This window comes from Bombina bombina, chromosome 3 (genome assembly GCF_027579735.1).
Source record: "Bombina bombina isolate aBomBom1 chromosome 3, aBomBom1.pri, whole genome shotgun sequence".
NCBI classification, from domain to species: Eukaryota; Metazoa; Chordata; class Amphibia; order Anura; family Bombinatoridae; genus Bombina; species Bombina bombina.
The window spans coordinates 902,805,692-902,818,945 of record NC_069501.1 but is presented as its reverse complement, the minus strand read 5'-3'; the positions used below and the strand labels follow the sequence as shown (position 1 = coordinate 902,818,945).

Genomic DNA, 13,254 nt, shown 5'->3' with positions numbered 1-13,254 from the left:
ATTCTAAACCCCCCAGTGGTAAACCCTTGGGATACTGCTGTTGCGTAGGGCCTGAGTCCTCTACATTCACCTAAAATTCTCCACATTGCTGACTTCTTTTCAACAGTCACAACCAGTATGGAGGTACAGCTCTTCAAAGAACTTGAGAATCTCCTACACTATCATCTCACTCGAATTGACGATCATCTAAATGGCTCTATGATCGAGGGCTCACACAAAGCCTCACACACCACTTCTGATCCGGCGGCACACGCAAGCGATCCTGGGGTGAAGCCAGCTGACTTACCTTCAAACCGCTCACCACAGAGGACCCCTCCGAAAAAGGATTATCCAGTCTTGGACCCGATCGCTGAAAGCGAGAAGGAGACCATCCTCAGCCGCAATGCATCTGCAGCCGGTTCCAGCATAGCAAGCTGTGAAAGAGAGAATCCACCCAATGACCCGATACCTACTATATGGGCTACAGATAGGGAGCTCCATATGAATGGTGATTACCTAAGGTCTCGGCACTCGCCACCTCCTACCTATTCTCATTGTGATATGATGGAAGCAGGCCAGCAAGCCTCCTGCAAATATCCACAGACTGCGGTCTCATGCCGGACCTCCTCTGATCAGCCTGAGCAGTCCGTTTGTAATCCAGATTCAGTAACCCAGATTGCAGAGGTACAGCATAGATATAACACACTGTACACGGCTGGAACCACACCACCCCTTAAGGAGAGTAAAACGGACAAACAGGCCCTGATCTTACAGATCGCTGCAAAATTTGCCCATCGCCCTGTTAAAGGTACAGCAAGGAACTCAGGAGCCATTCTCATACCGGGTCGCATTGAACAGGTATGGGGTCCCAAATCCCCATTAAAGTACTGCAGGGTAGAAACCCAAATCCGGGACAATAAGCATTCTCTCATATCAACCCTAGCAGCCCCCGCCGCACCAACTACCCACCAGCGGGCAACGGTATTTATAAATGCACGAAGGGAGCAGGTTCCAATCCTACATGACAGGCAGCTGAGGCATGGACACGCTTATTCACAAATGGAGCATTCTTTAGTAAAGGCTGGTGTCGGCTAAATGACTTGTTTTAATGTCGTCTAATCTGGCTATCATACTAGCCGGTTGATGTTCTGGGACATGCAATTTTCAATTCTTCCTCTACTTGCTTACACGTAAAGTTAACCTCTTGCATACTGGCATACTAACCAACAGTGAGTGCCATTGTGTGCAACATTTAACTTGGTTACATGCTGTGGTGGGACTGTTTAGATGACTGTTACAAGCGGAGCGTTATTTCAGCACTGTTTTTATGTAGTTGTTTTATCTTTTGAACAACCCCACTTAGCACGAGTACGTTTCATATAATAGTTGGGTACCAATGTTTTGTTTGTCCCCTTAAAGGCCTCTTTCCATTCCCTTTCCCATTGTATAATATAACATTGTCCTATGATCATGCTTTGCCTTCCAATATGTTATACAAGTTTGATAACAGGTATGTAATGACGATAACAGACTGATAGGATATTTCTCTAGAGATTTTATATAATACTTATTTGAAGCTTAGCTATATCCTGAATTAGTAAATTAGAACACTTATGCCACCTGCAGTATATTACTTAGATGCTTATAACCTACGCCCTTAGTTAACAATATACTGGCGAGCATTAGTTTCAGGCACTTATAGTGTAATCTATATGAGCCCCGCGGCAACTGTGTATTAAGCCCTAATCCTTATTATTTGTTAACCCATTTAACTGCTCGCTACCTCTGGGGAGTACAGTATACCACTTATATTGGCATCCATTTCCTATTGCATGTTTGGAAGACTGGTCTCAAGGGTGTTGGATAATTTCATCTCCATGCCACTTCTATATGGTTACCCTAGAAATGTGAAATGTGTTTTTTTTTTGTTTGTTTGTTTGTTTGTTTTTTGCTATAATGTTCTATACTTCAAGGCCAAAAGTGACTAGCGATTCAATTTTCTTGCCTCCATTGTATAGGTATATCATTCCATGGTCCAAGAGTGACCTATTAATTCTAAAAGAGGCTTATATAATCATAAACATGAGGTTATAGCTATTCTTGCCACTTTTTATTTATTATTTCATTTGGAATCTGTATATCACTGATCGTGGACTTTTTATGACTGTGCATTATATTCCAATGTTTATACTTTTCCAGTTTTGGCAATTCTTCCTATACTGTACATGTATTTAATAACCTCAATAAAAATTAAAAATTAAAAAAAAAAAAAAAAAAACAAAAAAAAAAAAAAACAAAAAAAAAAAAAAAATAACTACAATTAAATAAATTATTCCTATTTAAAACTAAATACTTACCTGTAAAATAAACCATAAGATAGCTACAATATAATTAATAATTACATTGCAGCTATCGTATGATTTATTTTTATTTTACTGGCAACTTTGTATTTATTTTAACTAGGTACAATAGTTATTAACTATTTAATAACTACCTAGCTAAAATTAGTACAAAATTACCTGTAAAATAAATCCTAATCTAAGTTACAATTACACCTAACACTACACTATCATTAAATAAATTACCTAAACTACCTACAATGAATTACAATTAAATACAATAAAGTAAATTACGGAAAAAAAAACTAAATTACAGAAAATAAAAAAAATTACAAGAAGTTTAAACTAATTACACCTAATCTAAGCCCCCTAATAAAATAAAAAAGCCCCCAAAAATAATAAAAAGCCCTACCCTATACTAAATTACAAATAGCCCTTAAAAGGGCCTTTTGCGTGGCATTGCCCCAAAGTAATCAGCTCTTTTACCTGTAAAAAAAAAGAATACAATACCCCCCCCAACATTACAACCCACCACCCACACACCCCTACTCTAAAACCCACCCAAATCCCCCCTTAATAAAACCTAACACTACCCCATTGAAGATCACCCTACCTTGAGCCGTCTTCACCCAGCCGGGCACCAGTGGTCATATGATGGGGCAGAAGAGGACATCCGGACCGGCAGAAGTCTTCATCCTATCCGGGCAGAAGAGGACATCCAGACCGGGAGAAGGCTTCATCTAAGCGGCATTTTCTATCTTCATCCATCCGACGAGGAACGACTCCATCTTGAAGACCTCTGGCACGGAACATCTTTCTAGGCCGACAAACTAACGACGAATGATGGTTCCTTTAAATTAAGTCATCCAAGATGGCGCCCCTTGAATTCCGATTGGCTGATAGGATTTCATGATATCAGCCAATCGGAATTAAGGTAGGAAAAAATCAGATTGGTTGATGCTATCAGCCAATCGGATTGAAGTGCAATCCGATTGGCTGATTGGATCAGCCAATCAGTTTTTTCTTACCTTAATTCTTTTTTTTCTTACCTTAATTCCGATTGGCTGATAGAATCCTATCAGCCAATCGGAATTCGAGGGACGCCATCTTGGATGACGTAATTTAAAGGAACCGTCATTCGTCGTTAGTTCGTCAGCCTAGAAGGATGTTCCGCGACGGAGGTCTTCAAGATGGAGTCGTTCCTCGTCGGATGGATGAAGATAGAAGATGCCGCTTGGATGAAGCCTTCTCCCAGTCCGGATGTCCTCTTCTGCCTGGATAGGATGAAGACTTCTGCCGGTCCGGATGTCCTCTTCTGCCCCATCGGATGACCACTGCTGCCCGGCTGGGTGAAGACGGCTCAAGGTAGGGTGATCTTCAATGGGGTAGTGTTAGGTTTTATTAAGGGGGATTGGGTGGGTTTTAGAGTAGGGGTGTGTGGGTGGTGGGTTGTAATGTTGGGGGGGTATTGTATTCTTTTTTTACAGGTAAAAGAGCTGATTACTTTGGGGCAATGCCACGCAAAAGGCCCTTTTAAGGGCTATTTGTAATTTAGTATAGGGTAGGGCTTTTTATTATTTTGGGGGGCTTTTTTATTTTATTAGGGGGCTTAGATTAGGTGTAATTAGTTTAAACTTCTTGTAATTTTTTTTATTTTCTGTAATTTAGTTTTTTTTTTCGTAATTTACTTTATTGTATTTAATTGTAATTCATTGTAGGTAGTTTAGGTAATTTATTTAATGATAGTGTAGTGTTAGGTGTAATTGTAACTTAGGTTAGGATTTATTTTACAGGTAATTTTGTACTAATTTTAGCTAGGTAGTTATTAAATAGTTAATAAATATTTAATAACTATTGTACCTAGTTAGTTTTAAATAGGAATAATTTATTTAATTGTAGTTATTTTATTTAGATGTATTTAAATTATATTTAAATTAGGGGGGTATTAGGGTTAGGGTTAGACTTAGGTTTAGGGGTTAAGAACTTTATTATAGTAGCGGCGACGGTGGTGGCAGATTAGGGGTTAATAAATGTAAGTAGGTGTTGGCGATGTTAGGGCAGGCCGATTAGAGGCTAATAAAAATTAACTAGTGTTTGTGAGGTGGGAGTGCGGCGGTTTAGGGGTTAATACATTTATTAAAGTAGCGGCGATGTCCGGTCGGCAGATTAGGGGTTAATAAGTGTAGTTAGGTTGCAGCAACGTTGGGGGCGGCAGATTAGGGGTTAATAACTATAATGTAGGTTGCGGCGATGTTAGGGGCAGCAGATTAGGGGTTAAAAAAATTTATTATAGGGTTTGCGATGTGGGGGGCCTCGGTTTTGGGGTTAGTAGGTAGTTTATGGGTGCTAGTGTACTTGTTAGCACTTTAGTTAAGAGTTTTATGTTCCGGCGTTAGCCCATAAAACTCTTTTACTGACTTTTAAATGCGGTAGAAGTCTTGACAGGAGAGGGTCTACCGCTCACTTCTTCCAAGACTTGTAATACCGGCGTTAGGTAAATCCCATAGAAAAGATACGCAATTGAAGTAAGGGGATTTGCCGTAGCCTCGAGTCGTGGAAGAAAAGTGAGCGGTAGACCTGTACCTGCCAAACTTGTAATACCAGCGTTAGCCTTAAAAAGCAGCGTTAAGGGGTCCTAATGCTGCTTTTTATCTAACGCAAAACTCGTAATCTTGCCGATAGTGTTTCTAAGAACTTCGTAATGAACAATAATAAATCATGCATGTAGATGACAACACAATGGGCAAGATTACAAGTGGCGCAATATTGTTTGAGCGCAAGTTAAATTCCACTTGTATTACAAGTTGAAAGTAAAAGCGAGCACGGGTGAGCACAATCGCAATTTACGTTAGAATGATTACCGCAACCTCAGAGCTCTGGTTAACTGTTACGCTTAACAAAGAAAGTGTCACAGAAAAAGATACAAAATACATGTAAAAGTACAGTTACACCCATAATAACATAACACTAATAAAAAATATTAAAAAAATATTGCATTAAAAAGTTATAAGCGGTGAAAGATATGAGGTCTCAGGTGTTAGAAAAAAAAAAAAGGCAGGCAAAGGGCTTTAACATAAAGATATGTACATACACATGTCTAATTATATCTATATGTATATTTGTGTACACATATGTACTGGTATGTATCTATATGTGTATATATGTATTTACAAACATATATACACATCTAAATACATATATATGTCTTTATATGTATAAGTGCGTTGGAGCACTTTGAAGTCAAGTGGATGAAAACATGAAAAATCATATTTATGCAATATTCATATTAAATAAAGTGTTATACTGTGTATTTACTGTAAATATTATACATTGGATTATGAAATAAGCAATATTATCTTCTTATGTTGTGCTTTTAAATAGCCAAGATTGTGCTTGAACTCTGGAAAGGTTCACCTCTTATACACTGGCAGCTTATAGCACAATCCACTGTGTCTCTGTAACAGCTGTGGTTGGGAAAATTAATATCCGCTTGACAAAAAAATGATGTGTTTGATTCTTTCTGTAAAAGGTACCACGTGCGCACAATGCTCTCTGGGTACACCTGGTCCTAGAAGACTCGCTCCACTCCATATCTCAGCTAACAATAAAGCCTCCTCTCAATAAGATGTGTAGACATTTCAAAGCCAAATATATCTGTGACTGACCTCATGCACTACTCTTTCTGAACATGATGGTTAAAATATAACTTTTAAAACCATAACATATTCCAACAAAGGACACAACCATATCCCATAAAGAATTAAAAATAAAAAATGAATTCTCTAAGAACATAACAGCTTTTTTCAAAGAAACCCAAGTGTCGCTTACTTCTAAATTGCCATTTTCCAGTTCTCGACAATGTAATGCATCATCAATGTCAGTACAGCCTGGAGGATCCACACTACACACGTAAAGATGTTTTAGATCAATTCTGTGTTTCATGTCCTGCAAGTTTAAATACACACGTACATTTTTATAGATCAATAACATAAAAAATAAAGAAGACATTTTAATTCTTGCATGGATTTAAAATAAAAATTAGGACTGTTTACAACAAGGAAGAACAAATATGCTAAGTAAGTTATAGATAGTGTATACAAGAGTGGCAATAGGCAGCAAAACAGAAAGGAATGGCAGCTGGGGCTTTCACCTCTGGCTTGATGGACCACGGCATCTTAGGTAGGTAGCTGAGAACGGCCTGGGAGAAGGGCTGATGAGGAACATCGTGCTCCAGAAGCAAAACCTCAGTTTCCGTTTCTTTATCACCAGCAGCTCCCAAATTTTTTACAAAGTGACCCTGACAGACAAGAAAAAAAAATAAAAAAATATAAAATAAGTTAAGGCAGCATTTTTGTGGTAATTGTAGTTCAAGAAATTGGTTCAATTGTAGTTCAAGAAAGATGGTGAGTACCTGCAGTTACGTCTTGTTACTTGTAGCATGTGTGTTTGTGTTTATTATCGTTACTCAACAAAGTTCCGATGTAAACACTTGTAGTAAAAATAAAAATCACATGATTTTAAAAGGAAATCACGTGATAGTCAATGCAATCATGTGATTTCAAGGTCGCAATCAGATCATGGGGGACTGCCTATGATGCTAGACAGGATCCCCAGGCTGATTCTTGGCTACATCAAAGGGGGGAAACGGAAGGACGCCATATAAGGTAGGACTTCCATGCCATCCTAACTGTGTTAATCCCTATGCTACTGGGACTTTCAGAGAAGAACTTGCCCAAAATACCGGAGAATTTTTAGCATTTTTGCTATCACCCCATTTAAAGGGACAGTCAACACCAGAATTTTTGTTGTTTCAAAAGATAGATAATCCCTTAATTACCCATTCCCCAGTTTTGCATAACCAACACAGTTAAAATAATACACGTTTTACCTCTGTGCTTACCTTGTATCTAAGCCTCTACAGACTGCCCCCTTATTTCAGTTGACAGACTTGCATTTTAGCCAATCAGTGCTCACTCCTGGGTAAATTCACGTGCATGAGCTCAATGTTATCTATATGAAACACATGAACTAATGTCCTCTAATGGTGAAAAAATGTCAAATGCAGAGGCGACCTTCAAGGTCTAAGAAATTAGCATATGAACCTCCTAGGTTTACCTGTCAACTAAGAATACCAAGAGAACAAAGCAAAATTGGTGATAAAAGTAATTTGGAAAGTTGTTTAAAATTACAAGCCCTATTTGAATCATTAAAGTTTTTTTGGACTTGACTGTCCCTTTAAACAGAAAAAGAGTCTTGTTTGTTTTGTTTTTTATTTACCTGTCAAAGCTTTATATTTTTTAAAGTAGACAACCCAAGGTATTGATATAGGCCCATTTTGGTATATTTCATGCCCCTATTTCACCACCAAATGCAAACGTTTGGTTTCTCACTGAAATGTACATACCATTTGTGCAACCAGGGCACAAATGATTGTAAAAGCTTCTCTGGGATCCTCTTTGTTTAGAAATAGCAGACATATACAACTTTGCCATTGCTTTTTGGTAATTAGAATGCCGCTAATTGCAGCAGCGCACCACACTTCTATTATTCCCATTAGTAAAGGGGTTAATCAAGTAGTTTGTAAGGTTAATTTAGCTGTAGTGTAGAGATTACCCTTCTCATCTGACACCTCACAACCCCTGATCCATTTCCAAACAGCTCTCTTCCCTCCCTCAACCCACAATGGCCACCACTAACATAGGTACTGGCAGACAGTCTGCAGTTTGTTTTTTTATTTGATATTTATTTTTTTCTAGTGTAGTGATCCTCCTCAAACCTCCCACCACCTTTATCCCTCCAAATAGCTCTCTAACCCTCCCACTACTTGCAGCCATCTTTAGTACTGGCCGCTGACTTCCATTACCAATAAATTACCTATACTTTTCAATAATGAGGACTTTAAGACAAAGCTACAGCAAAACCATAGTATAAATCTTCATTGAATTTGGTATGGCAATAGATTTAATAAGATGGGATAGAACGCTTCAAAAGTGGTGAGATTTACATGTTTCTTTTGCAGAAGAAAACAAAATCAAAGCATAATTTTGTTAGCAGTTGCAGATGCATATTTTTGAATAACAAATCAAAACAACTTGTTACATTGCTTTTGTGAATGATGTCAACGCAGAATTTAGATCTAATCTAGAAATGAAGCCGAATATCTAAATCAATCTCACCATATATGCTATACCAGTGTTTTTCAACCAGTGTGCCGTGAGAGATCCTCAGGTGTGCTGCGGCAGACTGACAACCGTGTAATATATTTTTTAAATTTTGCATGTTTTTTATTCTGGGACGTTTTTTTATTTTGAGTGAGAGGATGACTGAGGGTAACTGTGCAGCGGCAGTTCGCCTCCCCGACCCGTGTTCACACTTGGAAGGAACCCCCACCCACCACAACACGTGCCTAGTGCCGGCTCTACACGCAGCACCACGCGACACTTCAATCCCCCATGCATGCTGGCGCAGCTTTGCTCCTCCTCCAGAACAGTTCCAGCCAGGTCACGTCACTCACGTTCCTTCTCAGCACAAAGAACATGACCGGAGAACTGGAGAGGAAGAGGGAGGAGCCAGCCAGTGCTGTGTGGACTCTGAGTGTGTGCAGAACTAGCGTGGGGGAAGGAGCAGCACTGGCTGTTACAGTCTGGCAGTGGCACAGAAAGAACGTCCGTGTGACAAAGTCAGAAGATAGAGAAGGTCTGAATCTGGGCAGTGGGGTTTCAGGAGTGTCAGTGTGTAATAAGGTAAACCCCCCCCGCAAAAAAAAAAAAATACTGACTGTTACTGAAATTTACTGTACCAACATTATATCAGGTTGTTTGTAATTTGTGTGTGCAGTGCAAGTTGACTGCAGGTCAAATCATATCCTGAAAAAATATAACCAAGCACCTCCATTATGATTCACTGTTTCAGGAGTGTAATGTTAAAAAAAAGTCCTCAAATTTACTGTTACCACCTTTATATCTTCTTTCTTGGTAATTTGGGTGTGCAAGTTGACTGCTGGTCAAATATCACTAAAAAAGCATAACCAAGCTAGCACCTCCATACTTTTACATAATTTTACTAGAGTTCAGGAGGGAAGCGTTTTTCAAAAGAAGGAAAGAGTTTTTTTTTTGTTTTTTTTACTAGAGTTCTGGAGGGAAACGTTTTTAAGATACCAAGAGAAGAAATAGGTCAATAGAATTAAGTAAATTAGTTTATATATATATTGTATCTGCTGTCTGAATTGTTTTGTTGTCATGTATGTGTGTGAGTGTGCATGTATGTATGTGTGTGACTGTATGCACATATATATATATATATATATATATATATATATATATATATATATATATATATATATATATATGTGTGTGTGTGTGTGTGTGTGTGTGAATATATATATAAATGTGTGTATATATATATATATATATATATATATATATATATATATATATATATATATATATATATACCGTGCTCCACATATAACATTTTTCCTAGTGCACGGGGGGGGTCCCTCTTTCAGCACAGTACAGTGTGTGTATATATATAGGCTACAATGTGTGATTTTGTAAAATTTTGGGATGGTGGTGTGCCGCAGGATTTTTTAAAGAAAGTATGTAGTGAGACAGCAACCTCTTTGGTCTGCGCACGTAGGACAGGGACTCTGCAATAATCCCTAGAATCCACAACAATCAACAAATGTCCACAGCGCTTCTTAGATTTCCTCAAATTACTTTATTATTTCCACAGACATCCAAATAATAAGCAACGTTTCGGGTGACAACCCTTACTCATGCATGAGTAAGGGTTGTCACCCGAAACGTCGCTTATTATTTGGATGTCTGTGGAAATAATAAAGTAATTTGAGGAAATCTAAGAAGCGCTGTGGACATTTGTTGATTGTTGCAGGATTTTTTAAAAAAGGTTGAAAATCACTGTGCTATACTCACATTCAAGATCGGACTCGTGCCTAGTCTGTCTACAGGCAAGGCAGACTGACTGCAAAAATCATCTTAGGGGCGCGTGTCCGGGCTATGGCCTAAGATTGCCGCTACACTGGGAGCTCTGTAATTTAGAATTACATTCCGCCTGTAATCTGGAGTTTAAGCAGCCATCCAGCAAGAATTCAAGTTCCATGATACACAGGACACTTTGCTGAATGGAACATATAGAAATATTTTCTAATAAGATAACAGGACTTCACAGACTGGACCGCTGAGCGTCTCTGGCGGCCTCTTAGGAGAGAGATCTCAGCTCCCCCCCAGGGAACCGGGTAAGCAGAGAATAGTGAGATCCTCTGCCTAAAATCCTCTATGCACATTGCGTGCATCCTTTTGATGTCAAACCATCCAGACTAATTTTTTGTTGTGCTGAACAGGGGACAATTTGCTGGATCAAGCAATAATGATACTTTTACTGCAGAACTATTCAGATTGGACCTTTGAGGACCCTGGAGGGGGAACCGGGTGCAAAGTGGATATTCTAACCCTATTTCTACTATCTTAACATGGAGAAGCTATACTCCAGTATCAAGATCCTGATGGAAGAGCGTGAAGCGCAAATTTGTAAGAGAGTGGACCCAATTGTTACATTCCTGACCACATCATCTTTGGCATATGGCATATGGCGCAGCTATGCAGTAGGAAATACCACAGTCAGCGATCCAATCTCACGGAGTGCCTGATTGCAAGAGAGAGAGGGGCGATAATGCAGAGCCTACCTAATGCTGATTTCTCTCTCCTGACCCCGGATAATCGTGACCCAGAGTTTTTGGAGCGTATCCGGACTGATCGCAGTCCCACCAAGGCTCTCCGACAACTTACAGATATGTGTGGCACACAGGACTCCTCACCAGAAGAGTGATTACGTCAAAATGATCTGCTATGGGCCTAGTCGACTACTTGGAGAGATGCAGCTGGCTCTCCTGGACGGAAGATAGGGTCCTCCAACACAGGTATCCTTAAAGGACTTAGAATCATAGACCGGGACGTTCACATCCAGCTTGATGGTATGAGCTGGTCAGTGGGGAGCTCTCCCTTTTTTTTTCAACTGCCCTATCTCTTCAGGGACATTTGAACTCTTTGAAAATGGCACATACACTAGTATTGTGAGCATGGAGGTTCGTTCTGGTATTGGTTAACTTTGGGCACCTTATCTAGCCCTCAAATGAGGGCTACATCTGTTCACTGTGACTCTCTTATGTGTACTAATGACGACCTTTAGGTCTGATATGCTCCGTAAAGTGACGTCTAGCTACTTTTGAAATGTGTTATAGACATTTTTGCTTTATACACATGATTTATCCTAGTTATGCATCTCCATCGGAACCTATCTGGGGATACCTGTCTGCACTGTACCTCTTTGTAAAGTTTTACTGTATTACCTAACAGGGATTACTTACCAGTGTACCCTATGATATCAAATTTAGTTTTGCTATGCACTGCTATATTGGAACGAAACTCTTCATACATTTATAGTGCATATTAGAACGGAAGAAAATATACACTAATGCCATTATATGATATATTCTCGCTGTTCCCTGAGTGGGGTAGTACATAGTTAGCAGACACAGGGACATTTTATAGATAATAAGTTGTGTCAAATTTATCTTGCTTCAGACGGGAAGTTTATTTAGATTAGAAAGTTCCTGACAATCACTGGCAGACATTGGTAGTTTACACAGCATGGCCCTGATAGCAAAACTAGTTATAATAGTATAACAAGGAAGTATACTGTCGTTTCACTAGAATTTACATTTAGAAACAGGCACATAGAAGTTGTAAACCTATAGTGGTCAGCTTCCTACAAATTTTTCATTAATGGGGCTGTATAGGTCCACAGACATTATCTCTGTGAATCAAAATGTTTTTGCGTTTCTTTCTTGAATAGAATGTTCCGTATAGTATACAATATTATAGTTCACGCTTAAATAAATGTACTGCAAGTGTGAATCTTGTACACTTTTGGTGTGTAACCAAGTATATCTAATGCTATAGTCCTATAATTATTTCATTGACAATGGATACCGCAGTCCTTTAAAAGTTCTATCTGCCAATTTGGTATGTTATTTCAATAGCGGCCTTTGAGTTTATACTACCTCATCAAGGTATGATTCTAATACTTGTTAACTCCACATACTGAGTTTTGTGGACTCATACTGTTTAATATAATACGCAGAACTTCATAGAGTATCCTGTTAATATAATCTTAATATAGTAGTTCAATATATATTATGTGTTATTTAATGGTTATAGGGGTTTCCTAAGTTATTTGTCACTCACAGAATAATATTTCATACCCCATAAGACTTTTTATGATAAAGCATGCCTTTACGAATATAGTACTTGAATGTTTTACATATAGTACAAGAGAGTATATCTCTATATTCAAAAGGGTCCTAGAGGGCCCCTGTAGCTATAACCCCCTACATATTTTCAACACCCGTGGTCCAAGACTGACCGCTACTTTTCAGTTGAGGTATGCTTCATCCCTATTCTTGCATATTTTAGGGGGGTTTTGTGACAAAATGTATAAAATTTATCCCATTACTTTAAAAATGAGGTTTGTCATTTGAGATCAGAAGTGGTCTCCTTTACTACAGTAGACCTCAAACAATGTGGACTTCTCCTACTGAGGCCCAAAAGTGACCTCACGTATGTTACTAAGGAGGCACAATGATAATTAGGCATACTAACGGTGTACCGTGTCCTTGTACCTCCTGCCTGGAATATGTAATTTATGTTCAAAATATGTGGAACTATGATGTATTTCATATGTATTCAGTTTTATTGTTATGTATTGTATGTATGCCTTTGTAATAACCCTCAAATAAAAATAAAAAAAAATAAAAAATCAGCTTAGCTTGTTTATATGTTCCCTAGAAGTGATTTATTTGCACTACAAGAGTTTGAAAATAGTTACATACCAATAAAAAAACTAAAAAGTTAAATAA

At 38.5% G+C, this 13,254-nt stretch overlaps 1 protein-coding gene across 2 annotated transcripts in view; it reads right to left on the bottom strand.

Annotated features, from left to right (window-relative positions):
* Positions 1-13,254, bottom strand: part of DIS3 (DIS3 homolog, exosome endoribonuclease and 3'-5' exoribonuclease) — a 172,035-nt gene that overhangs the window by 102,671 nt on the left and 56,110 nt on the right. For both annotated transcript variants that reach the window (XM_053707929.1, XM_053707930.1), the window contains exons 10-11: positions 6,469-6,615; positions 6,147-6,263 (exon numbers count right to left, since the gene is read on the bottom strand). In XM_053707929.1, the coding sequence (XP_053563904.1) occupies positions 6,147-6,263; positions 6,469-6,615 (264 nt within the window). The remainder of the gene's footprint in view (positions 1-6,146; positions 6,264-6,468; positions 6,616-13,254) is intronic.